Raw genomic sequence first — 27,333 nt, 5'->3', positions numbered from 1 at the left:
TTCCAAGGGAAGTGGTGCTGGCTCCTACCCTGGGGGTCTTTAAGAGGAGGCCTGATGCCTACCTAGCTGGGATGATTTGAGCCCAGTTTTTTTCTCCTGCCCTGAAAGGGGGTCAGATTTGAAGACGTATAAGGTCCCTTCCGACCCTACTTCTATGATTCTATGCATTAGCCATACCCAAACTATTTAAGAAAACCATGAATTAGGACTTTAAATCTTGATGTTGCCTTTAATCATGATTTTTAATTAACATAATGAATTTTATGGCTATTTTTATTTGCCTTTTTGTTTCTGTACTTCTCAAGCATGCCTGCATCCCATTTTCAATTTTTTCCCATAATTTAATTTAAAAAAGGAGAAAACTGTGAATCAATGAATGAAGAAAAATACAAGACCCTTTATAAAAATTACAAAACTTGCCAACTCAGACAGACACTATCCCTTCATATCTCTTTTTTTACAGACACAATTAAAAAAAGCCTGGTACTTTTATACAAGAGCACTGCATTACAAACTCTTGTGTATTAGTTTTCCACAAAGCCATGATACCATGTAAGCGGGCTTCGCCAGCTCCGGGGAAGTGCTCCACTCCCCAGGCCTAACACCATGGGCTTCCTCACTCCCTAAGGTGATGCAGGGGAGCAGAGCAGTTACTTGGAGCTGGCAGAGCCCACGCCAGGCCCCCGCCCCTGCCTCGGGGAGGAGCTTACCTTCAATAAGTGTCCCATGCCGGAGCCCAGCTCCTCTCCTGGTGCGTGACCTTGAAAAGTTGGTGCGTGGCCAGACTTTTACTTGTGCGCACCTTAGAGGGAACCTTGGCTGGAGCCCAAGTCACAGTGACCACTTGCTCTCCCCTACCCCCACCCTCGTATTTGATTCTAAGACAAGTGACTCCCCCCAAAGTTAAATGGGGGAAAAAAACCCTTTTCTTACAATTCAAGTAAATATAGTATATTACATTTTCTGCATTCCATGTATATCTATGCAGTCCTTATGTATAACATATAAAAACATTTTTCGTACTGAGTGCATTTTGTGTTTGGGGTGATCCTAAGTCTTAAGTGGATCCAAAGAAACGTAAGATGACTTAACTCCCAAAATACAGGCAGCGGATGAAGGAAAAAGCACTAGCCAAGGAATCATCAAAAGTGGATCTCTTTGCCTCAAAATGTATCATGTGTAGTATTTGCTGGTCTATAATCATGTGTCTAAAGTAGCACTCTAATCTAAGAAATGATTGAAATATTATACCAATGTTGCCAAAAAAATATTGGCTCAGTAATCAAGGTTATTCCTAAATAGTAAAGAAACCACTGCTTTCTTCCGATTTGCTTTCTGATCCTTTAGGACACGTTTCACATATTTTAGTCTTACTCTGCAAATATGAGGAAACATAATTTCATAAAAATTAAAATGGGAAGATGTATTGAATCCCTTTTTCCCAATAGCTAAGGCCTTAAGAACCAAATATGTAAAAACTTCTGATAAAATAATGAGCATTAGCAACACTATCCTATTCCTGCTCTTGCTCTAGGATGCCGTAGGTGAAATGCGAGATATTTAAGAAAGATGGGAGAAGATAACCAATCATGAAAATAGGAAGCACCCTTAATTTAACGTATCAATACTATTTCTTAACGTGTAAATTCAGTACATACAGAGTGGACAAAGAAAAATGTTAACAGTTAAATTAAAAAACTTTAAGTAGTAAATACGTAGAATATTGTAGTGTACTTTAGTTCTAATTAATATCCACTATTGTGGAACTACTGTAAATATTACTTCCTTGGTTTCAGATGACTATGATCCTCATTTGATTACAGCCCTTCAGTATTTAATGAGCATGGGAATCTATTATCTGCCTAGAGGAAAAACTGTGCCGGGCTGCACTTTATTGAAACCTGCAACGTACAAACAGAAATCAGAAATGCAAACACAGCTGCTGCAGCAAAGCTTATAGGATGAAAACAAGAAAAAAAGAAAAAGATGAATTCAAAGGTATGTAAAATATTCCAGCTCCTGAGATAATTCAAATATCCTCCAAAAATATTTTGATCTACTTTGTCTTTAATTGGGAAATATCTTCTCTTTTATTTAAAGAAACTCCATATCTTGTTCATTTTGACTGCATATACAGCAGCAATAAAGGTCAACGAAATATACTCAACTCCAGATTTTTTTTGTAAATGGAAAGTGACATTGATTAAAACATAACCCTTCCCACAACACTTGATGCTGCAGATACTTTTAGGGGTTGTTGTTGCAGAGAAGCATAAATGTAAACCAAAACAATTCATAATCTGTTCTAATATTTTTTATTAATTATAAAATATTTAATATAGTATAAAAAAGAGACTCACTTAGCCAATAGAGAAGACAAATGAGCATAAAATATATTTTCAGGACATTAGGGCAAGTCTTATTTATCATATCAGCCTCATGCAAGGACACATTGATGAGATTTATGAAAGAAAGGCCTGAATGGGATACAAAAAATGATGCAACAATTTAAGAGAATTAAGGACATAGCGTTATTCATGATCCTCTGGAAGCCAACAGCTGGCACACACATTGCCATAATATATTAGGTCAGGAATATTCTGACTGTAGGCACAAGTGGAATGGTGAAAAAGATCCATTTTGTCAGTGGCCACACACTTTTTTAGTATGCAACCAGCTTTTCCACAACTAACTTTCTCTCTTTCCCTGCTATAATTATATTTTAATTGAGCTTTATTGATTTATTTATTTGATTATCTAGTTCTAATTAAGTACACCTGTAGCATTTTAGTTGTTTTTTGTTGATGAAGAGAGAAGAAACAGGATATAGAAAGGGATATGTAATATCAGTTGAAGGTCCCAACCAACTCCTATATATAACAATAAAGGAAGTAAACGGAAGATGGATGCTATTTTTCTTAGGTTTCCCTTAGAACACTGGTACAAACCAGCTATTGAAATAATATGCAGATGAGCAAAAATAAAAGACAGTGTTAAAGTTGACTTTTACATTAACTGCAAGAATACAGCAGTGTCGTTCTTGTACATTCATTTCTAAACAATAATAAAAACATTAAATGAAAATATAACTTTTTCTGATCTATATACCAACTAGTATGAGGTAAAGACATATATGGCCCTGTAGATGAATTTGCTTGAAAATAAGTCTTTTGTGAATAAAGGGAGGCAAAAAATAAAGAAGAAAAAGGGGGGAAAAAAGCTTTTCTACAATGTTAACCTGTGAAGAATGACATTTTATAGTCTAACATTATCATTTTTTTTAAATGCAGAAATAGAATTCCTTACCGTCTGTAGTCTGACTGATGGTGTTCGGCTAAGAGGATTTCCTACTGGGCTGAAACTCCCTGTGAAAAGACAAGGCTGTGAATTTTTGCTTGTTATCCATTTCCATCTAATAAACCATTTTATTTTAAAAAACATTATGTTAGCAGGATATGGTTCATAAAACTCTAATGAAAAGCAGCAGCATCTTTCAGTTGCAACTACATGTCCTTCAGTTAGGAACAGTTGGAGGGTTTATCTAACCAACAGACATGACACAAGGTTAGCTAATCCAATATTTCCATTCAAATGATTCAGAGAAATAGCACAAGCAATGTCCACATGCCACCTCGTGCTCAGAACGGACACTATTATCTCAGCTACATTGCCTTTCTTTTCATTGAATTTCTGAGTAGAGCATAGAAAGTTTTCTGTCAGAAATGATCACAAAACCTGTCAAAGGAATTACTTCCTTACTTTATCTGAAAGAATAACTATGTCTATTCTGTAGCTTGCTTTGATCATCTGAGTTTCTACCAAAACACATCTTGCTGTTTATTTTATTCACTCTCTACCTAGTGCATTTGAAAAAGTACTTGTAAATTCCTTCCTTTAGAAATTATTATATTGACTACTAAGCTCAAGAAAATCCTTTCATCATCTATGGATGTATCTTTTTGTTATTGGTTTCTTCTACTCTATATCTAAGTAAAGAAAACATGCTTAAAAGATAGAGACATTTGAAAATTGTTAAACCTGACAATATTAAATGTTATCACTTTACTTTAGACATTTGACCTTTTCCTTTGTAAGTAGATGGTGCAAAGGGAAGTCAGGCTCCATAAACTTAAGCTGACAAGCTTTTCTGAATGACAGACCAGAGTTCAAAACCTAGTTTAGGATTTCAAATAAAAGTGACTTCTGAGATTTCACTGTAGTCTCCTATCAAAAAAACCCTCAACTTAGCACCACTAGCAAAACATCTACTCATAAGGTGTCTAGAATTCGGAAAAAAATGGAATTTTTCATGTTAAGATTCAGGTGCACTGGCAAAGAACCATGGGAAAGCTTGTACAACCTTTACCTGCACTATTCTTGTCTTAAGCCGGTGGCATTAAATATATTCATAAGGGATTTACTCATATATGTTTAAACACAGGAAGATATTTATAAATGTAATTAAGTGGTTGAAGCTCAAAGAATTAAAACTAGTAAAGTCCTAATCCTGTATGGGTGAAGTTCCAAAAGGGGTTGTGCAATAATTTCGTGGCCAAACTGAAAAAAATCAAAATGTCTTTATTTTTGGTACTTTTTTAAAGGTGATAAAAATATATACCTAAATTTGGACATGGAAAGTTGAAAGGTTAGATTTGTAAAATACCACAGAAAACCTTTCCAGCTTTTCATCATTTTGCTTCCCAAAACTATTTGCAGAATTTAACTTGTATATTCAATGAAAGTTGCTAGATTATGCATACTCTGCATTTTTGATAAATAAACTACCTGCAAAAAAAATTGATCAGTGTTAGTCCCAAAATCAACAGGCTTTCTATACATGTGAAAGTTACTCACATACTTACAGATTTGCAGAATCAGTATATTACTAATTACATTTTACGCTATTACAAACCACATAGCTTTATCCAGCTAAATGTCAGTTTTCTTTAAGAAAAAAATAATCTTGTCCCCCAAATCAAGGTTAACATCAATGTTTTCAAGAATTTTTTAAAAATCTGATTCAAACTTCTTTTCTTTAAATGATTAAACATTGTACTGCAGAATCGAATGTACTAGGTCATGTAAATCTGATGGGCAAATGAACTAGAAACAATTGAAATTGATTAGCCTATTTTACTTTTTCAAGATGAGAGACATGGCAAATTATTAACATGTGTAAGGACAAGAATTATTGTTGAAAAATTCTTTCAACTTTAATAATTTAAGGTGCTCTTTGTAAGAGACACATGGAATTTTAATGATTTTTAACCTTATATTTTCTTCTTCATATCCTTTAAGAAATATTTTTCTTGTTAGATTCTGAAACAATTGTCTTGTGTATCTTAGAACCTCATACTGGACACACATGAATAACCCAGTTATGAGGACTAATGTTTATGAGATTATATCCAGCCTGAATAGCCACACTGCCCTAAGGACAGGGCAAGAACCAAATTATGATTCATAGATACAATGGAACTGTTATTGGTTTTCACTTACAGAAAGTAACATCTCAGAAGTATCCTCAAGAGACACTAGAGTTTATGGTCTATCAGTATTACTATTTTGCTTCTTTAATTAAATGGGTTTATTATTAAATTTGCCACAAACAAAAATGATTAAATCCTGACTTTAGAAGTGCAAGTAAAGGATAAATGTTTTTTAGAAAAGTCCTTTAACAATATTTTTTTGGTTTAAAGTAAGAAAACCATATAATTTATTCTTCTAATATTTTTACAATTCAATAAAAACTCAAGGAAGTTTATTAATAAAAATTTTATTATCACTTTGCTTTAAAATGTTGCACTTATGAATGCCTATTCAAGCCGATAGTTGGATGAGACAAATGCTGCATACATACATTTGAACGATGTGGGAGAACTAGCAAACTGCCTGGCAAAAATGACAGGCGGGGTGGCAGGGACAGAACTCAGTGTTCAGCCCTGCAACCCCGTTCCCCACCTTGTGCTAGTCTGGTCCTGCCCCCTTCAGGCCTGCTCCTGTCCCCCCTGGCAGTTTGGTTTTGGGGCCAGGGCTGGGGCCGCTCCCCCTTCTTCCCCCCCACTCCACCATGGGCCCAACACCGTTGCCCCACCTCGCCGCAGTGGCCCTACCCCCGCTTTGGGGCTGAGTCCACTCCCCCCACTGCTTTGGCCATTCCCCACCCCCAGTCGGCGCGATCAGCTGCGGGGACCCCCCTACCCCCACGTCACTGACTAGCCACTGGAGGGGCAAGTGCCTTCCCCAACTCAGGAGGCACCAGTCGCCCATGATTATGAATCTACTAAAGAAAAAGAAAATATACATTACAGCAAAGGAACTTAGCTGAATTTTACAACTTTCCAAGACAAAATTAGAGGTTGAAACAGAAATGATATTTCTAGAAAGAGAGCTTCAAAATTAATACTTCATTTTATCATCTGTCACTTCCAGGATCATCCTTTTATATTAATTCTAAAAGAAGTTCCAAAAAGGTTCATAGGAAAGTAAGTCTAGAAAGAAGCTCACAATGCCATCTAGTCTAACTCCCTGCTCAAGACAGGAGCATTCCTGACTAAACCAGTCAACTAGTGTCTGTTCAACCTGTTTTTGAAAATTTCCAGCGACAGAGATTCTACAACCTCTCTAGGTAGCCTGTTTCAATGCTTGACCACCCTCACTTCTAGGGACATAAATTACTTGTAAACTGGTATAAGTGATGGAAACCAGTTCATATCTGTCATACAACTAGGCTGAATAGATTTAGTCTTTGCAGGTTAGTCTAAGCTGGAAAGATTGAACCAATAAGCAAATGAACAGACGTTCACTTGTGATTCAGGAACTGCAGGTACATGCTTGCAGCAGCTCAAGCCAGAAGCTTGGGGGGGGGCAGGAGAATGCTAGAGCATGGCTCTCTGGCACATAGCCAGCATGGGCTGTGTGTTCACTTCCTCTTCCTGCTGTCCTTGAGGTCTCTGGGATTTGTAGTCCACATTCACAGCAGTAGGACTCTGCAGGGTTGCTCATCACTTCATCTTCCTGTTTCCAAGTGCCTCTGGGATTTGTAGTCCACAGTTGCAGCCAGCACTAAGTAAGATAGCAGGACAAGGCAGCTCTGTACTCAGGGGAAGGTGAATTTAACCCCTCTCCCTGGCCCCAGCCCCCAGCCGGGGTTTGCCTTTTGAGGGGGCAATGAACTGGCTAGTAAGCCAGCCCTCACTGTTCCAGGTAGGGAGCAGAGGGGCAGGGCCAGCTCTGCTCTCTGGCACAGACAGCACTGCCCAGCCTAGGGCTGAAAAGCATGCTGGGATGCTGAGGGACTCTGATTTAACTTGAACCAGGAAGGGGTCTGGGACAGAAGTTTCATGAACTGGTTTGACCTAATTTAGTTAAGTATGATACTACATTCAATCAGGTTTATCTTAAGCTAGTTTTAGCCATTTTGAAACTGGTTTATGTACACTGAACTTCTGTTCTGTTACAGGTTTAAACCAGTTTCTGATCACTTAAACTGTTTTATGTGCAAGTTCTATCCCTAGCCCTGAAGTTCAGTGCATATAGACTGCTTCCAAATGGCTGAAACTGGTTTAAAATAAACCTGGATAGATGTACTATGAGATTTAACGGATTTAGGTTAAATCAGTTTATTGAATTTCTGTCCTAGATCCTCTCCAAATTCAAGTTAACTTAGAGTCTCCCTGACCAGCAGAGGCTCTCATATAGTTTGAACTATAGCTTGAGTCACCAAGTCTGCTGTAGAGCTAAGGCTAAATATTTTTTTAAAACCATTTTGCCTCTCCTAAATAGCCTTGCAGATACTTTAAGATAGATTCTATTCAATGTCTTAGTTGCATAAATGACCTCAGGTACCTAAGTACAATTCTAGTCTACCCTGCCTAAGTTCCTGAAATTTTTTTTTATGAAAAAGGTGGGTAGGTCTCCCTTCTAATGAAGATGCATTGATGGACTTCCAGGGTTTGAACAGGATGGACTAATCACACTTAAGCACCTTACTTAGGTAGTTTATAGGTGGAATAGAATCTGACCTGTCATGATCATGATGGGGAAGCATAACTCAGTAGCCCACTAGTGAGGATATTCCTCTTTAAGCATGTTGAGTTGTGGTCCCTGCTCTAGTGGTTGCTTGTGCATTTTGCATTAGTTGTTGGATAAATGCATAAACAGTATTTGGGAGTAAGGGCTCAAACCCGGGGATTGAAGACCCTAACAAACTCACTTTCATCCTTTTCTAACCCTAACAATTAGGCTATCACACACAAGTCAGTAGAGGCACCACCATATCCTCCTCATTAGCTGTGTTTTGTGAGGAACGAGCAAGTTGGTCATTTGCATTCAAAAGAACGACTAAGTGTCGAAGTGCAGGAAATAATTTCAGGTTCAGAATTTGAGTATCACATAAGTGTCTAAATTCAAGAGAGATGTAAGATTTGAGAGACACCCCTCTCTTTGGTGTTTCCTACTGGTCAGTTTACTCAACTTGCTTGCTCCCCTTCCTCCCCCGGTGGCAAATCCTATTTTTAAATGCCTAACTTTTCCCTGTTCACTGTAGAGGGAATTCAAGCTGCTTCCTCAGGTTTAGACGTTAAGCAGAACAACAAAGAGTATTCTTATGTTTAAATCTCTTCACGGATCTCTTTGTGGACTTTACTGATTAAGTGATATGATGCCGAAGCTCTTTTAGTAAATGATGTAATTTCTAATTGAAGCTTCTAGGAGAAAGGTTTTTTTACATTAAAAGTCTTATGAGAAATGCAAGCCTACTGAATCACATTCTATTTTAATCTTCGACCCAGGTATTAGTACAAGGGAGACAGACTCTTGTGTAACCATGTATATATATACAATTATCCCTCAGAGATTTTATCCTCACAATTACTTTGAAACAGATCAAACAGATTTCGTTAAATAGGGAGAAGTTTGTTGATTTATTGGATAAGAAACTGTTTTCCTTTACGTCAACAAATGATCATAAACACTTTCAAAACAAATGCACACATTTTCAGAAGCGATTCATACCAAATAAGAAGTTAGATTAATTTAGTTGATAGAATCTAAGAACTTTTCACAAGGAGAGAGATAGTTTAGCCATGTTAGTCTGAAGTCTCGCAGGAAGCAAGGTAGAGATGCACTTTATAGACTTAGACTTTTCATGGTGGCGCCATGTCCATCTGCAAGCCATATCCCACCAGTGGTCCCAATCTGGCTCTGGGACCAGTGAGGTGGGCACCATCTGGTCCTGCAGGGGAAAGGTGGCACGGCCTGGCCCCAATCCAGGTGCGGAGAGGGGTGTGGCCTGGTTGCTTCTGGCAGTGTCGGATTGGGGTTTGAGAATTTGGTGGGGGAAGGGTGACCCATATTAATAGCCACTGATGCCCCACCACCAAGTTTCCCACCCCACAGGGAGCCCCAGGGGCAGATGGCTCTGCAGACTGCATTTGGCCTGTGGGCTGGAGGTTGAACACTTCTGTTATTGACTAACTAAATTAAATATTCATACGCCTTAGGGAGGCAGTGGGACTGGGGCAGTGGCAGGAGCTGCACAGCCAGGGTGGAGCAAGGGATGGAGTCATGGGTGGCTTGTTAGGGGGTGTGGGGCAGGCTCTAGCTGTTGCATGCACCCTGGGAGGGCATGGGGGGCATGGGTCCTCAAATCTGTGTGCAGGGCGAGGGCAGGCTGCCGCTGCGGGCTGGGGCAGCACTGAGCTCTCCTGGTGTGGGGGTTGGGCTGGGGCTGCACTCAGGGTGGGTGGCAGTGGTGCTGGGAAGGGGCTTTTCTGGGGGCTGCAGCCACCCCAAAATTCACCACAGCCCTCCTCCCAGTGCTGCCACTGCCTGCCCTGAGCACAGTTTGGCCCAGTTCCCCACTGGGAACAGCCTAGCACCACCCCAGCCCCAGCCTGCAGTGGCAGCCCACCCTTGCTCCGAGTGCAGATACAGGTGCACACAGCCCCCATGCCCTCCTAGGGGAGCATGTAGCGGCAGAAGCCAGCCCCCACCCAGATGAGTTGCTCGCAGCTCTGTCCCCTGTTCTGCCCTGGCTTTGCAGTGCCTGTCCCTGCGCCTGCCCTACTCCCTTCCCTCACTGCTGAAACCTTTATCTGCCCCCCCCCCACATCCCTTCCCTCACAACAGATTTACCAGCCAGACCCAGCTGCTCTCCACACTGCCAGGCTTCGCTCCTAGCTGTCTGCGTGCTGAGATATGGCTGTGCATGCACGGGGCATGTGGCCACATTGGCCACAAAAAAAGCAAATTTCCTGTACAGTCAATTTTTCTTATACCCTTGCCAATCTGATATGGGACCAATGTATCGGTGCACCTTTAGTCGAGGGACACAAAGATAGCCCCACGCCTTGACAGGTGACTCATTCCCTGGTCACCATCTTGGGACTGGAAGTCCCACCCCTAACCCCTGATCTTTGCCACTGGAAATCTCCCTCCCCTCTCCCCTGCCCCCAGAAGTACTCCTTTTTTGGAGGGGTGTTTGCCATCTTGGAACCAAAAAAAGAAAAAAATTATATACTAAAAATCAAACATTGACAATAACTTATTTTAGTTTTATTTTAAAGAATATTTTTCTCCTCATTCGTGTGCGTTTGTGTGGTGTATATAGAGGTGATTGCTTAATAGCTCAAAATGAGGTCTTACTCTTGAATATTGTAGGGGAGTGTAGAGGGGTGGCAGGGGGTATGGTAGCCGGGTGTGCTTGGAGGGGTATGGGTGCATGTGTGGTGGGGTATGTGCGCATAGCAGTGACGGGGCTGCCCCTGAGGCATGTGTGTATGTGGGGGGAGGGTTTGTGGGAGTGAAGGTGTGGCTGCATGTGGTGTTTGTGGGGTGGGTGATTGTGTGTGGAGGATGGTGTGGCTGTAGGGTTTACAGTGGAGGAATTGTGGGTATGGTAGGATGTGCTGCTCTGAGCTGGTCAGCCCCCGCCCCCACCCTGCAACAGCAGAGGTGGCAGCACAGAGTTGATGCAGGAAGCCCTGCATGGGCTCCAGGCAGCTACAACAGGGAACTGCTGACAGTGGGAGTGTAGAGGGGCCGCTTTCCCCACCCCGTGTTGAGCAACAGCTTCTGTCTCATGCAGCAGCTGCTGAGCCTGAGTGGGTGAGCCTGGAGCAGGCGTGAGGCGCATGGGGTCGGGGCAATGCAGCATGGGTCCCCTCCAATACCACAGGGCTGGGGCTGGTGGTGGCAGTAGCCAGAAGGTGCCACCCCCACCAGGGCTGCCTGGAAAGGCAGTCCAGCTGTGGAGCCGCGCCAGCTCTGTGGTGTACTCAAAGGGGCACCAGGACATGCTGGGCAAAGACCCGCCACGAGCCGGATTTGGCCTGCAAACTGTATTTTACCCACTCCTGACAAACAGGAGTTTGCTCCACCTTGACGAAGGGTGTCACGCAGACAGCCCACAGGCCATCTCCAGTCCTTGGAGCCATATAATCTGGCCTATGTGTCTCTGGACCGACCCCATGTGCCACAAGTGGTGGATGCACTGGACCCAGTGCTATGTACATTTTACACAGCACAAGGGATCAGTCTGGGGTGCACACTCCATGCTGCACTGTGTCAGCCCAGCCTTGCATGCTGACTCCAGGGCTGGTCCTGATCGCATCATGCCGGAGCTAGCAGGCAAGGCCATTTTAATGCAATGCATGCCCTATGCTGGCCCTCTATGCTAAATGCACTGGTCCCAGGGCTTGCTGTACATGTGGCACAGCAGGTCCTGGGCACAGGCTACATGTGACATCCTGGACTGACCCTCCTTTCCCACCACCTCTGTTGTCTCCACCACCGAATCCAGCCCACACCATGCCAGCCCCATGCGCTGTGTGCACAGTGAGCTCCAGGACTGGTGTGTGCTGTGGGCCATCACTGGGGTGGATGAGTTTATCACTCCTTACTCAATTTGCAGGCTCTCTTAGAAGGGTGTGGCAGGTCACTTCAAGACTTATGACCTCTCCTCTACTTTCTTCCTTTGTTTTCCACCTCTCTCATTTCTGAGAATCTGTTTCTTTGGAAAAGATTCCCCAGGTTTATCCATGGCTTTCTGGTCTAGCTTTGAGTTCCTCAAAGGAACTGGTCATCATTGGAGTTTGTCCACTTTAAAAACAAATATATGCAGTCCCTCCACCCCCCAAATCTTCTTTTTATCTTCTGTACTAATCTACAGAAAATGTACAAAGAAACCTCCCCCTTTTTTACATGACAAATCAGATATATGGAAACTGCTTCCATACTATATAAATAACTTAATGAAGCAAACAGCAACTGCTTCCAGTTGTCACTTTAGTAGCTGGAATGCAGAGATTATGATCAATTTGACAGTCCTGAAGGAACAAAAAAACCCATCATGCCAAACAGCCCTGATGAAACAGTTTTATTTTTAGTGCCTCCCCACATTCCCCTCAAATTTCAAGGCATAAAAGCCTTAAAGAACAGTACTGACAGTTTATGCCAAAAGAATAATGGTGTCAACTATTCAAAATAACAAAATCTAAAAATTTGCAAGAGAAGGATATACTTCTTAAACAAATCCAGCAACTCTTGTCTAATAGTTTATTAAAGTTAGATACTGGCTTTAAAATTGGGTGTCTAGTAGAAAAGTATCGTCTGAGCTGGACAGAGAGAGATATCCAGTAGGAAATCATGGCTTTGGTATGCAGCCTCAGACCTACTGCTTTTTACGCTTGTGGCTCAACAAGCAATTTTCCAGTGGATGCACAAACAATAATGATTAGGTCAACTTCTGGCCAAACTGACCTGCACTAACACGAGCAACATTAACCTTGCATCTGGCAGTGGTATGCCTCACCCACAATCATATCTATCATGGGCAGAAGGATGACTCCTATACAAGCAGCAGAATAATCTTCATAACAGAAGTGTGGAGAGGGATCACAGTGGCTTTGTGAAGGCAATATATTTCATGGATTGAGTGAAATTGCATAAAACAGACCTGGGCCTAATATCTTTACAAACGTGAAAAGAAGCAAAAGCTGTTTCATTACAAAAGAAAAAGCAATAATCCCAGAATTTTAATTAGAGATTAAAATCAAATAGATTTAATAGGCTACACACCCAGCTAATTATTTTACAGTAAGCTTATCAAAACATCAACTACTACAATGTACTTTTTTGCAAATAAAAGCTCCTATAGTTTGTAAACACTGCAAGTAGTAGCACATGCCCAATGCCTTCTTTAAAGTAAAGAACAGATATAGAATTAGACAGGTCTGCATTATCTAAAGGCCAAATATAGATTGAGGACACAGTTTAGCACATTTAACCATTCTGATGTGTTTCCTTCCTACTTGTGGTAATAATTTTCCTAAACAATTAGGCGAGGTTGGATCATTGGGAAACTAAGAGTACTCAAAAAACCCCCGTTTTGAATCGCTCATGTGTTCTTTTCTGTAATACTTCTTCTTTCTCAGGAATGAGTGCTTTTAAAGATATATTACTTGCACCTGGTCCTTTAGGACTTTTTGAAGTCAAGTTAATTGTGTTCATCTACTTCTGAAATGCCCCACCTTTCTGGAGATTTTGCTATACAACTGGGTTGCCATTGCAGTTTTAGTGTAGATTTTTTTTATATATCAGTGTAGAACCACTTAGATGAGGTTACAGAAAGAACTGTTAACTCTTAAATAAATCAATCAATATTACATTGTTAATAAATATAAACATTTATTCATATTTATATTTATATTGTGGACCTGGAGCAGGGGTGGTCAACCTGTGGTACATATGCTACAAGTGGCATGGGCAGCCTCTGTGTGGCAGATGGCGGAAAGGAACAGAAAAAAGGGGAGGGTGATCAGAGAAGCACTCAGAGAGGACACAGGGCTTAATCAGCAGCATGCCTGCTCATATGGTTGCCCCTCACTCATCTAGAGTATCAAATTTGGGCTCTACTGAGTTACAAGATATAAACATATTGATAAAAACTGATTTAAAAAAGCAGAAGACCAGAACTAGGAAAGTGGCAGAGTCACGGACCCACAGGCAGAAATCCACTAGTGGATTGTCTGACTCCCCTGAAGGTAGGTGGGGGAGGAAGCTGTATGGGATGTTCTGGAGGCAATGACCATATCGGGGTAGCTAGAGAGGGGGCTCTCCAAAAGAAGAGGGGGTAATGTTGGTCCCCAGTTAGCTAGTTATGACTGAGGGGAGAATGACTCCAGGAGATTTTCACAGGAATTGTTGTGAGGCCTACGTGGTAGTCTGAATGTAGGGTAAGGATTGTGTCAGTTTTGTTTTACCGTCCTTTGTTATCAAAGTAGTTGATTTTTTTCCCTTTTTTATACTATTTTTATATATTCTTTTTATATTCTTTTTTCTTCCTTTTATTTTTCTGTTACTTTACCAGAGTGCCTGTGGTAAATCATGATTAATGGGCAAATTAATAACCTGGGCATATCCATTCAGAGTGGGGGCCAACAGAATTACACAAACCAGGGTATATTTCTGGGAGCATCCTGACACCCCAGGGTTTTGTCACAGTCAGTTGGGTGGATTTCTTTGCATATCAAACATGTGAAAAGCAGCACTTACCATTTGTTGCTTGTGATTAAACTCCCTTGAGTTAAAAAAAAATCAGGAACATACTAATTAACAACAGTTCATAACAGTATATCATTATGCCACTAGATCCTAAGTCCCTTTGGCCCCTGGCAGAAAATAATAAAATTGTGTGATCAGGGTCTGTGAACCCCAATCACATCTTCTATGTCTTGCCCTGCCAGGGATTTTGAAATCAAGTATAACATTCCTCAGATCCTAATCACTCAACTGCAGGGGTAGAAAACAGGATTTAGGGTATTCTATTTATAGGTCCACTGTGCCCTTTCAAGTTTCTGGCTCCAAGCCCACTGGCACTGGAAAAGTGTGCAGGTACAACCTGCTACACCTGTTAATGGGCAGTGGATTAGCTATGTCCCAGGCCCTGGGGCTGCCCCCTACCTGATCCTGATGATTGTTGGAATCGGGCAGGTGGCATTCCCAGGGTCTGGGACAAATGCCACATGTCCCCTTTATGATGTGATACAAACCAGCCACAAAGATGTTCCAAATTAAATGGAACTTCTATGTTCAGAGTACTGCCTACCGTCACAATTCCTGTGAAAATCTCCTGGGATCAAGCTCCCCTCAGTCATAGTTAAAGTCTCTCAACCAGGAAGCAACATTTCCCTCATCTGTCACAGGGAGCACCCTCTCAAACTACTCCCTTATGGTCACTGGCTCCAGAACATCCTATACAGTTTCCTTCTCACCTACCTTCAGGGGAGCTAGAGAATCCACTATAATGTTTCTGCCTGTGTTGATATTGCCAAATCATTAAATGTAGAAAACCTTTGTGACTGGCTTGCCATTTTATTGGGCCACATATTGGCTGAATGTGTGGCATGTTACAATTTATTTTACAATTAACATGTTAACCATGAGATAAATGTAACATCTGTCAGGGCTCTTTCATTCACAGCTCTGTTCTACAAAGTGGAGTAACAAAAGTAAATGCAGGGCAGTTTATGCCTTGCTCAGACTCCTGAATGGATGCCACAACCATGAAATTTTACTAGCTGATAATATTTTCATGGATAGTAGATACAAAGTTTTAATGAAAAAATGGCCTATGCCATGTATCTTATTTTTAAAAAGCAGCTATTTTTTCTTTAGAACTGCATTTTTTGGACTTTTTAAACAGGATGCATGCTGGCCTTTTTTAAAAAATAATGTGACAATGGCTCTAATTCAGCAAAGATTTTTTGTATGGAAGCATCCTTACTGACACCAAACAGAGCTATTCAGAAGCTTCAAGTTGAGCACACAGGTAAATTTTGGGCTGAAACAGGGACTATGCTAGGCAGAGAGATAGAAGAATAAAAACTAGGTGGAAAGGAAGATCAAAATCAACTATTCTGCATGGTCCCTTCAGTTACTGGGGAAAAAAAGAAAAAACAAAACAAAAAAAAACCTTCCGCACCCTCTGCACTGACATCTTTCCAATGACTACCAGCAGTTAAGCTAACATTTCAACTACAATCAATATCACACTGTCAGTTATCTAAAGTACAAGCAGTGCAACATACTGCCTTACGGATAAGAAACTACAACTCAATTCTTACACTTTCACTGAACATAGAGGGGCCATGATTATGTTCTAAATTCACCCATTAAAATTTTTGCAATGCAAAGTCTTCTTAGAGAAAATGACCAGCCACTGCAAGTAGTAAACTTGCAAGTTTCTGTATTGCTCAGACTTACTTTTGAATACTGTGTTGACTGAAAAACAAAAAATGATTAATCTCCCCAATGAAAAACACCTGAATACATGTGACATGGTTATAGACTTTTTGTTAAAGGAAAATAATTCCAGCAAACCCACATGCAATACTCTGGAACATATACATCAGCTATATCTTTGAGGTCTTTACTGTGACCACAATAGCCACTGTTTTATACACAGCCTGTTTTGCCTCTTGAGTTAGCAGTTTCAGCAAGCACAGAATATTCATTTCAGAAAGCATTGCCAGGAAATCCTATGACATCACAACTTGCCAACAATTCCAGAAATATATTTTACTAAAGCTCAAAAATGTAAGACCATGAGCTGAAATCAAGACAGGAAAACCATAAAATACTATTTTTAATATACTCTAAATGAACCAATACAAATATGTACATTTTAGACATGCCTTACTGCAAGATTTTCAGACATAAAGCTACAATTCTTAATGGATTTTTATCCATGTTATTTTTCAGTAAAGGTAAATGCTATTTGGTCAGAATTTTTGAAGGATGAAGAAGTTGATGCAATTTATCTTATGCATATTTATGCATGAGAGGTCACATTTCCAAATTTTGGGATGTTTTATAAAGATATTTTGGAGAGATCTATCCAATATACCAATCGAGGCACACATGAACAAATAGGTTTTTACCAGTTTTCTTACATTTGAAGATACACTAACAAACACTTCATTATATAGCAACTTTTACCCCCCTGAAAATATTCAAAACATTTTCTTAGCTTTGTGAGGAAAGTTAGAATTGCTATCCTCCTTTTGAAGAGTGAAATGAAAAACATGGAGGAGAACTAACTGGAACATCAACCAGAGTAGACGGTTTTAGGCAGAACTTGGAATAGTTCAGCAATGTTGATATCCGGTCCCTTTGGCTTATCATAAATCCACACAGCCCTCCCCAAAACATCACCACAACCGGCTACTGCATTAGTTACAGCAATTAGTTTACAGTTTAGCGAAAGCAAGTACTAAATGACTGTGCAGTACCAACTGCACAATCAGGGGCATATGTAGATGTGCCCACTGTAAACAATGGTAGTGTTAAAATGATGTTGTGGCCATGAAGGTCCAGGCAATATTCACAAACCAAGGATGTTTTTGGGTTGTATCTTTTTTGGACGAACTGCATGATTGGAATAGATTTAGACAAGTTTTTAAGTATTACAGGACCCTTCCTTATGGCCCCAGGAGAGAAGCAGACACAGTAGAGCTATAAACTATTTTAAAAATATCTGTCCATCTGCCAAATGTAATCAATATCATATTCACAGTTTTCGTCTTTTGTGTACATACCTTATCCCATGGAAATCAATTTGTGTCAAAAATCTATTAATGCAGTCTGCTTTACCTGACTGACCACTAAGGGGAAAATGTTTTTCTCCCTAGGGAAAGGAAAGTGTTTGGGGCTGAGCTCAAGCCATGTGACAAGCAGGTCATGTTTCTCAACTTGACCTTTTAGAGGTAGGGAGAGACTTCAAGTAGCAAGTCAGGAAGTTAGTTAGAAGGGCTATATTAGCACCTCTACACACAGACAGAAATTTTTTTTTAGTTCTCCTCTAGACAGAACTCATTCTAGGAAATGCAGTCTTCATAGGAAGAACTCAGTAAAAGAATAGGAGAATTCAAGAGCTGACCCCTGGATGGGCAAAAGACACTTTTAAAGATAAAACAGATCCTTAGGTAGGTAGTAGGTCTGTGCTCAGGTTAAGATTGGGGCGGAAATCTCTTGGTTTGTATTTATTTGGGCTTTGGATGTCCTAGAACAGATAGAGGCCCAAGTAAGTACAGCTACCAAGCAGGCTAGAAGTTCAGATGATCCAAACTTTGTGAGGGGAAACTGAGGCAGTGAGCTAGTCTGACACCAACTCTGGTAGAGGGAACTGTTGTAGGTCTCTAAATGGTAGGCCTGTGCGAGTCAGCAGTGATCTGATCCGGCTTCATATCCAGCTGCTTCAGATGGCTGCGATCTGATCCGGAGCTCCGGACCGGGTTTCTGCCTCGATTCAGCCGAAGCAGCTCTGAAGCTTTGGAGCTGCCTCGGAGATCCGGCCATAGGATATAACGGGAAATCAATGAAATATCTATAACTTTGCTGGTTTTTGTCTGATTTGGACGATACTTGCAGGGATTATAGCCTCTGCTGAGAGCATGAAACCTGCTAAGTTTCAAGAAGATCGGTGCAGGGGTTTGGGGGGAACTGTATCCCAAATTCTTGAAAGCCAAACTCCTGTCACAGTGATGTGTTACAACACGGGGGGTCAAAACTGCCGGGGTGGTAGCTCTTACTGAGGCCGCAAAGCCTGCCAAGTTTCAAGGAGATAGGTGCACGGGTTTGGGGGGAACTGCACCCCAGGCTGCGGACAAGCAAAACTCATGCCATGGGTGACACTGCATGTGCTAAGGCACAGCAGGGTGACAGCTGCAGGGATGGTGGCCCCTGCTGTGACACCTGTCAGCTGTGCAGGAGATCGGTGCGGGGGGTTCTGGGGCCCTGCACCCCTAGCTGCTGACAGACAAAACTCCTGCCAAGACTGTGTCTGTCTTGGGGCAGTTAATTGTCTGTATTGAGTCTTTTCTCTCCTTAGCCTGGTTTTGTAGGTGCTAACTGATGCTCGTTAAGTCGTTATGTAGTAGCTAGGTTCTGTGTATTGAGCTGAGTCCCTGGTCCCTGAGTGAATCATGATTGATTGATTGGTAACTGGTAACACAGCAGCCTGCAGTAGTGTCTCCCCTCCCCGCCACAAGACAGATGGTCAGTCTCACAAGCACCCATGACATGAGTTTTGCTTGTTTGCAGCTTGAGGTCCAGTTCCCCCCAAACACCTGCACTGATCTTCTTGAAACTTGGCAGGCTCCTTCCTCTCTGTAGAGTCTACCACCCCTGAAAATTTCATCCCAATTGGACAAAAAGAACAAAGTTATAGATATTTTGTTTCCCCATTATATCCTATGGCCGGAACTCCGAGGCAGCTCTGAACCGCTTCGGGAAGCTGAATGAGGCAGCGCTTCGACCTGGACATGCTGCTTCGGACCCTGAAGCGTCCGAAGCTTCTCTGGATCCAAAGCTCTGTCCGAAGCCTCGCACAGCCCTACTAAATGGCTATCATACGCATGCATCTGTTAAATCATAGAATTAGCTCTACTGAATTTAATTGTATTTAATGGGTGGGCTAATGTGCATGATAACTTGCAGGATGAGATCATTAATATGTAATCAAAACCACTACAAATAAACTGGTAGAGTAAATTCCACTAAATAAAAAAAAGTAACAAATTCAAAGGCCTGCTTTAAAAGAGTATTTGTAACACAAAACACCTCTCTCAAGTGGAGGAACTCTTAGGGCCCAAAGATGTAAAATGAACACCTCTCCCTCACCCCCCAACACAAGCATCTCTTTTGAGAGAAAAAATAATCTGATCCCCTTGACATAAGTGTATTTTATATTCTTTTTCCAAACCCAAACAACTCAAAATAGTGTAAGCTACAGTACTCTACTATGTAAACTCTTCTCTAATACACTCCATTTCTGACTTGACTTCCATCAACAGTTAACTAATTTGGTTGGTGGATTCTCAGAAAATCTATGGCAATATCAAAGTAGTGGTTGGGAAAACACCAGCATCAAGAACAGGAGAAACGACATTTTGAGGTGCAACACCATGGAGTCGTGAAGGAAGCTCTCTGGTCTTTTGCTGTTAAACCAGGTAGTTTCCATGCTTGAATTGTGAAAGAGTTATCTTCTGGGTTTCCAGAATCCCAATTTAATTGCTAAATACTTTGCAAACATTTGTGTGTTTCCTTTCTGTAGGCCGATCACGCAAAGCGTACAAAATTACCTACTAGTGCCAAGGAAGTTTGGGACTCAAATCACATACCTAGAAAGACATGGTAACAAGTCTTCCTAGGTATCTTTGACTTATGCAAATAAATCTAGTCAACAAATCAAATATCAGTGAAGCAGAACTAATTTGTGGACACACCTTGTGTTCCCTTTGCAATTTATTCACTCTGAAAAGGATTTGTTGGCTTAGAAGAGAGGTTGATTTACAGGAAGAATCTCAAAATAAAATCCAAATTTCCATTTTTGTAGAAATGTTACATTTATAAGAAGGCAAAGACAGCTAAAGGTCCCTTATGAGTTTTACTAGAGATCAAATCTAGCTGACCTCTGGGTGGTTGAACTGGGCTTTGAATTTCCATGGGCAGCTGCACCTCAAGCAACTGTATATAGAAAGAAAGACTATGAAGCAAATGCAATTGGGCTGAATTATTTAATAGGTCCAGCTGCCAGCCACAAAAAGACGCAATAAAGCAGCGACTTTCTCATAGGGGGAGAAGTCGAAGCAGTGGGTGAATGTTTTTCTTTACAACTTTTGTTCTAAACTGTGAATCTTTCTTATATGCTGCGAAAGGTAAGAACAGTCTTTTGTTGAAACATTATGATGTTCAACACAGTAGAAAAATAGGTTTAATTTTGAGGAGGCAAAAAAACCCATAAAAATCTTATGCCAAAGAAATGGGTTGCTGAATCCTTTCTCTGTGACGAGGGATTATGAAGAATATCTTATAATGTGGTGCAGAGGTTCTCAACTAAGGTGTGTAGTACCCTGAGGTGCCAGAAGACCCCCTCAGGGGTTATCAGGTGTCACTGCTACGGGTAGTAGGTAAAACTGCCCTGTGCCAGAGTTGCTGCATTAAGGCTCTCTGATAATCCTAAAGCTGGGAGGAGAGCTCACCCAGGTTGTATCTATTCCCAGTCTACCTCTCCCCCTGCCCATGGTGCTCCTCCCAGATAGAGATGCACAGGACAGTTTCACCTGCCACAGAGGCCTCTGCTTCCAGGAGATTCCATGTATTGTCAAACTGGGAAAGCCATGAGCAAGCTCTCCGGTCTGCTTTAGGGTGATCAGAGAACCCAAATGCAAGAGGAATGTGAGCATGTTTTTTTTTCAGTCTGGCTATGTAGCAGGCATGTTTTAACTGACAGCATCATCCAGTTGAGAAGCATTGAAGTAAGTTAAGCACAATAGTGATTCTCAACTAGGGATGCTGCCACAATCAAAAAAGTTGCAGAGGGGTGCGCTGACTAAAAACTTTGAGAACCGCTGCTGTAATAACAGCAAGCTGTGAGCTAGCAGCAACAGAAGTAGCTAAAACACCAGCAAGAGGTTTAACTGGCTGCACAGCAACTGCAATGATTGCAGGAATGCAGCTGTGGCAGGGCACCTTTGGTGCCTGCCACTTTAAGAGGCATGAGCAGGCTGTGGAGCAGCACACAGGTGCAATGAGGTCTAATGAGGCAGTCATGTGACTGCAAGATGGCTCCTGGATTGGAGGAAGTCTTGGGTAGCCTCAGTATAAGCCTAGGCCCTAGGAGCTGAGCTAGCAGTTACATCTAGGGAGCCAGAGAGACATCGCCCAGCTGGAAATCTGCTGCTCCCAAAACATCTGGAGGTTCAGGGTAGAATCTATGGGGATGGAGGAGGTTCCCAGTCCTGGTGAATGACCTAAAACTACACCCTGCTGGGAAGTATGGTGTGGTGAGACAGCCTGTGATGGGCTGTCTTCAGGAAATACCACACCTGTGCCTCCCTACTAAGAGGCGAGGATGGGGCACCAGGTTAGGGTCTGAACATCAGTGGCCCAAAGTGGGGCCAGAACCATATAGTGATGCCATCTGTGAGGCATGGGACACAGTGTAGGGACTGATATGGAGCTGTGTATTATTCCCTTGACATTGGGCGATAAATGGATAGCCTCCTGCCTTTGTAAATGGCTAATTCTTAGATATATCAAAGGCATGGCAAGCGAGACAGGTGGACGGACTGCCCTAGACAAGTAGGCAAGCCAATGATTGGACTGGCCTTATGATAGTCCCCATCACAGCAGCCTTCCAAAGTAGACCAGTCATTTAAGCAAGAGCACCATAGGTTATCACTACTTGTCCATTTATTCACTGAAATAGGGCCAAGTTTCTTACTAAGTCCTGAATCGGGATCTATAGTTTTGTGAACAGTTAAAAGTATCTATTAACTATGCCATCCTACTGAAAAAAGTCTCAGGGCAGCTTACACTAAGAATAACATATTCAAGAAATGGAATAAAATATGAAACAAAAGCTGCCTAGATGGTATTCTAGTCTAGTCTTGTGAAAGAACTTGGAATTAGGGAACCTCGTACATTATTCAAGCTAATGGAAGAGCTCATTGGTACTAATGCCAAACTCCAGAATCAAACTCTGGGTTGTTAACCAACAGTTATGAGCCTATGCTACTTGCTGTTCATAACACTGTGATTCAGGGTACTGGGAGAGGCTATCAGCATTGGAAAATTCTGAAGATTCTGCTTCAAGGGGTGCAAAGAAAGGGTGTGTCACTATTACTAGACAGAACAAACAATAGGGAAATCAAAAAACTTCACTGAGGCAGTAGATTTAGAGGGACTTTACTGGAGTACACTTGAGAACCATGGGCTATTAGGAGTCAAGTACAGAAAGGACTTCCCACTGATGGAATGCATTTACAGGGTGTACTGATATGCTGATAATTGAGAGCTCTGTCAAGTTCAAGCAAGGCAGACCTACAGAGGGACATCTTGTTTTGAACAACTGGTACACCCTAGTCATGAGCAGGGATCCTGGTTTTCCCTGATAACAAAAAATCACAAATTTTCTAATAAGAAATTGCAATTTCTCTGATAAACCCCCCTCCCTCAAATCCATGATTAAACTTAAAGGACCAACCAGCCCTGCTGATGCCCCTCACTCCCTCCTCCTCCAGCCCTGCTCATGCCCTGCACTCCACCCCCACAGGCCCCCAGCCTTACTCGTGCCCCTCACTCCTCGCTTAAGCCCCCCAGCCCTACTGGTGCCCTTGCTGCCCTTCAGCCTTGCCAGAGGGGCCCCCAGCTGCCAGGACTATGGGGCCAGGGACCTAGGGCCACAGCCCTCTGCCCCCAGCAGGAGGCAGCAGCTGTTCTGAGCTGCCTGCCTGCTGTGGGTTTGGGCCAGTTCCCTGCCACTGCTTGCACTCCTGGGGAGTAGGGGGGTCCTGTGTCCACCAGATCTGTGCACTGGGCAGGGGTAGGTACACACTGCAGGCCTGGGCTCTCACCCTGTGACCCTCCCTTGGGGCCTCTGCATCCTGGGGGGTGTGACTTAGCACTGCAGGGCAGAGTGGGGCTGCTCAGGAAAGTTGCTTGCCACTGCAAGCTCTGTGCTGCCCTGGCGACGTGTCTCCTGTGCATGTGGCAGTAGTGATGGACACAACCCTGCACTGCTGTCCCCACTGCAGCCGCATGTGTAGGGGATCCGTCGCCAGGGCAGCACTTTCCTGCAGGGCCCCATTCTGCCCTGCAGCTCCAGGTCTCACCCATCAGGCTATGGAAGCCTAGGGGGAGGGCAGCAAGGCGGGAGCTTGAGCCCACAGTGGGCAGCCTGTGCCCACCCCACATACAGATCTGGGGAGTATGAGTCCCTCCTGCACCCCTGGGACTGCATACCATGGGTGGGAAGCCAGTCCCACCCCACCTCTGAACAACCTGCCCAGAGCCCCATGCTGCGCTGCGGTGGGGGCCTGCAGCTCTGCATTGCAGCCCCAGGGCTCGAAGCCCCACATACTGCCCAGCTGGTCAGCAGCCCCAGTCCTAGCCCAAATCCCTCCCTCCCTATGGGGGCCTCAATCCCACTTACCTGTGGGAGCTGCTCTCGAGGCTGCCTGGTGGCCATGTTCATGTACATGCACGACACACCCCCTGCCCGACCCCCTGCAGGCTGGAACTCTGCCAGCCTGCAGAAAGCTCTCTGCAAAACTGTAAAATCTGTGTGTTTCTTTGCTAAAATGAGAAATCCATGTTTTACTCCAGTAAGGGGAATGGGTTCCATCTGCATTTAACTGTTTTTCCGTGGGAAGCAGAAAATCCAGATCCCTGGTCAAGAGAGATCTAGTAGTCTATAGCCTCCCAGATAAATTATTCCATCTGTAGGCACAGTGTCACTAATGATATCCCACCATAAATACAGTATCACAGACGCTGGGGTGATGCTGCACTAACTTTCCAAGAAACGGGAAGCACTTCTATGCTCCTTGTGATGCATAAACAATTACACCACTACCCTTGAAAGATGAGCAGAAAATTATTTTGACCTTTTGTATCAATGCATGCAAAACCCAAATGTCACAGATGAGTAACTAGCAGTACACAGGCTTATCTAGAGTATTCATGGGAAAGCCCAAAAGAAATGGAAACAAACATAATTAATCTCTCCCTTCTGGTTTAAGAAACCAAGTCTTAGTGATCAAGAAGAACACACGTGGAGTTCTGGAGTAGACATTCCATGGCTTCAGACGGGGCAAGGTTGAAAATGTTTAGTAAGTTTAATGCCAAGCAACATCTTCAAAGCAAAAATGTTACAACATAAGATACAAGCAGAGATTACTGAAAATGCTGCTGTATTCTTTCAATTAGTCTTGAGTATAGCAGTAACATCAGTTTCTGGAGATGAATAAAAAAAATTTAGGGACATTTTTTAAAGGCAAATAAAATTATTACTTCCCATAAATAAGCATGTTTTCCCTTTACTAACACACACTAAAAAACTTGCGTGTCCGCAGTAACATTTTGCTTTTGACAACAGAAATTACCCAAAAAACAGCCTGCAATATCCTTCATTGGTATGCCGTACAAGCAAACCACCAGAAAACCCCTCACAATACAAATTAAGACCTAGAAAGCTAGATTTTCAAATAAGAACCACTTTGTACATACAGTACTTTACTTTAAAATACACGAGCATACATTTTTCAAGCACTCACACACAAGACTGTGGTAGACAGATTCTAACACAGCATAAGCAAACAACAGAATTTGGACAAATGGGTTCTACACATGAAAATCCCATCATTACACACAGGTAAAAGAATCTATAGATTCCATAAATAAATATGAATGTACTACAAATGCAGTATGAATGTACTGTTATGGCTACAAAAATATACCCATAAATGCATGTATACCATTAAGATGGGAAAATATCCCCACAAAAATAAGCTTTTTAATGCATGGTTGCTTTCAACATACAGGTTCAAATCCACAGGTTCAGCATCCAGCCTGATTGCTAGGGATCCCCATGGAAGGAGAAAGAAGAGGTGGTTGGAAAAAATCAACTTTAGGCCAGAGCAACCAAAACATCTTTCCTAGTATCCCCAGATGATGATGGTGTGCAAACTAGAGGAAGTTTACATAAAACTGATTCCTCTGCCTGCATTCACTCCCTAGTCATTGCCATATGGACTGTATCCCTTTCTCCCCCTTCCCCTGAACTTTATGCCACACAGAGGGTGCACAGCTCATGAGCAGGGAAACTGTACTGAATCCACTGGCCAGAGCATCTGGATTTTTCTCAAGCATGTATCCTTTACTTTTTCCTGCCCTGTGACCAGGGCTGTCCCGGAGGGTGGGGGGAGGGGGGAAGAGTCGGGGCAGCTGTCCTCGCACTTTGGAGGCCCCCGCGAACCTGGGCGGAGCAGCAGCTTTGCATCCAGTCGCTCACATCCCCCTGCTCCCTGCCACTGTCAATGGTGGCGGCAGCTTCTTCAGGTCCGGGGCAGGCAGGATCAAAGCGGGGACAGGGCCCCGCATGGGGTGATTTGCACCTGGACCTGCACCCTGTTCAGGTCATCTCTGCCTGTGACTGCCTCCCAATCCAGTCTTCTTATAACATGTAGTGGTTCTATATTCAAAAGCCTACAAACGGTTAACAGGGCCTGTAGTTACAAATGAATTAAATGTGGTTCTGTTAGAATAGCACATCATTGAAAAAACAAGGGCACGCTCAGGCCAAGTAACTTTTGGCAGCTTATTTCAATAATGCTATGTCATACCTTGATTTTGCAACCTAGAGTCCATTGCTGCCAAACAGAGAGTAATGCTTCATTTAATCCACACCCTTGTATAATTTGGCTGAGAATACTTCCTTTACCCTGAAGGCACAGCAATAAGTACCCTAACATATACCAATTTCAAGTAAACATATATGATGTTCTCCTGATAATGCTTTTGGACTCTTCAAAGATTGCTGCTATTTTGTTCAGCATTTTGTGCAGTTTTCAGTGAAAGATTTTAATGACATGCCTAGAAGTAACATGAAAAAGAACACGTAATAGAGGAACATGCGTGCCTTTGATCTCAGTATAAACAGATATAGTGAGCTGAACTAGACGATGCAAACTAGTCTGACACTTATATTTATAACATCTACTCAATCAAAGAAAGGAAACTGGATAATCAACCTTCTGAAAAACAGAACAACTAAATTGCTGTGTTGTTTTTTATTACTTCACTATTTTGTTAAAACACTGCAGTTAGGAAATTCTATTTGTGGATCTTATGTTTTCAAATATCTGGGTGTAGGGGGGCTCAATCCCAAGACATGCAGGAAGAAAGGGGTAGTGTTGGACCCCGAGGACCCAATTCCAGTGTGTGGGGCAGGGAGGGAGTGGTGCCAGGCCCCAGAGCCTGATCTGGGGGCATGGGGCTCGATCCAGTCCATTGACTGGCCCTGCTCCAGTCATCTGGCCCATAGGGCCAAAAAGTTTGAGCTCCAGTGCCGCAGACAACTTTTATGTGGGTACTAATATTGAGTATATTTTAAAACAGCCCAGAGACTGAAATCTTAAGGGGTCATCTAGCCCTCAGCAACCTTAGTATAAGGAACCATGAGCAGAGCTTGGCTGTAGTTGAAAACTGAGTCTTACATGTGCATTAATGTGCTGTTACTACTGCATATTAAGTTTAGTACCTGTAATATGAGGTACTACATAAATGTTTGTAGCCGGTGCTGATGCACACTAGCAACAGTACACAGTCTTACTGTGATGCTTAATGCACAGTAGACTAATTGTACTGCGTATTAGCATATTAGCACAGTTTTTGCCATGGTTTCATAGATTTCATAGACATTAGGGCTGGAAGGGACCTCGGGAGATCATCGAGTCCAGCCCCCTGCCCAAAGGGCAGGAAGTCAGC

The 27,333-nt window shown here is 42.5% G+C and overlaps 1 protein-coding gene across 6 annotated transcripts in view; it reads right to left on the bottom strand.

The window, feature by feature from the left end:
- AHI1 (Abelson helper integration site 1) overlaps positions 1-27,333 on the bottom strand; it is a 203,007-nt gene that overhangs the window by 65,581 nt on the left and 110,093 nt on the right. For all 6 annotated transcript variants that reach the window (XR_002103750.1, XM_019550220.1, XM_019550218.1 and 3 more), the window contains exon 20: positions 3,307-3,365. Coding sequence is in view for 5 of the 6 variants with exons in the window: in XM_019550220.1 (XP_019405765.1) it covers positions 3,307-3,365 (59 nt within the window). In the remaining variant the exon portion in view is untranslated. The remainder of the gene's footprint in view (positions 1-3,306; positions 3,366-27,333) is intronic.

Source organism: Crocodylus porosus, unplaced genomic scaffold (genome assembly GCF_001723895.1).
Source record: "Crocodylus porosus isolate Cpor-Errol unplaced genomic scaffold, CroPor_comp1, whole genome shotgun sequence".
Taxonomy (NCBI): domain Eukaryota; kingdom Metazoa; phylum Chordata; order Crocodylia; family Crocodylidae; genus Crocodylus; species Crocodylus porosus.
The sequence above is the reverse complement of the archived record's forward strand: the minus strand, read 5'-3'. Positions and strand labels throughout refer to the sequence as shown.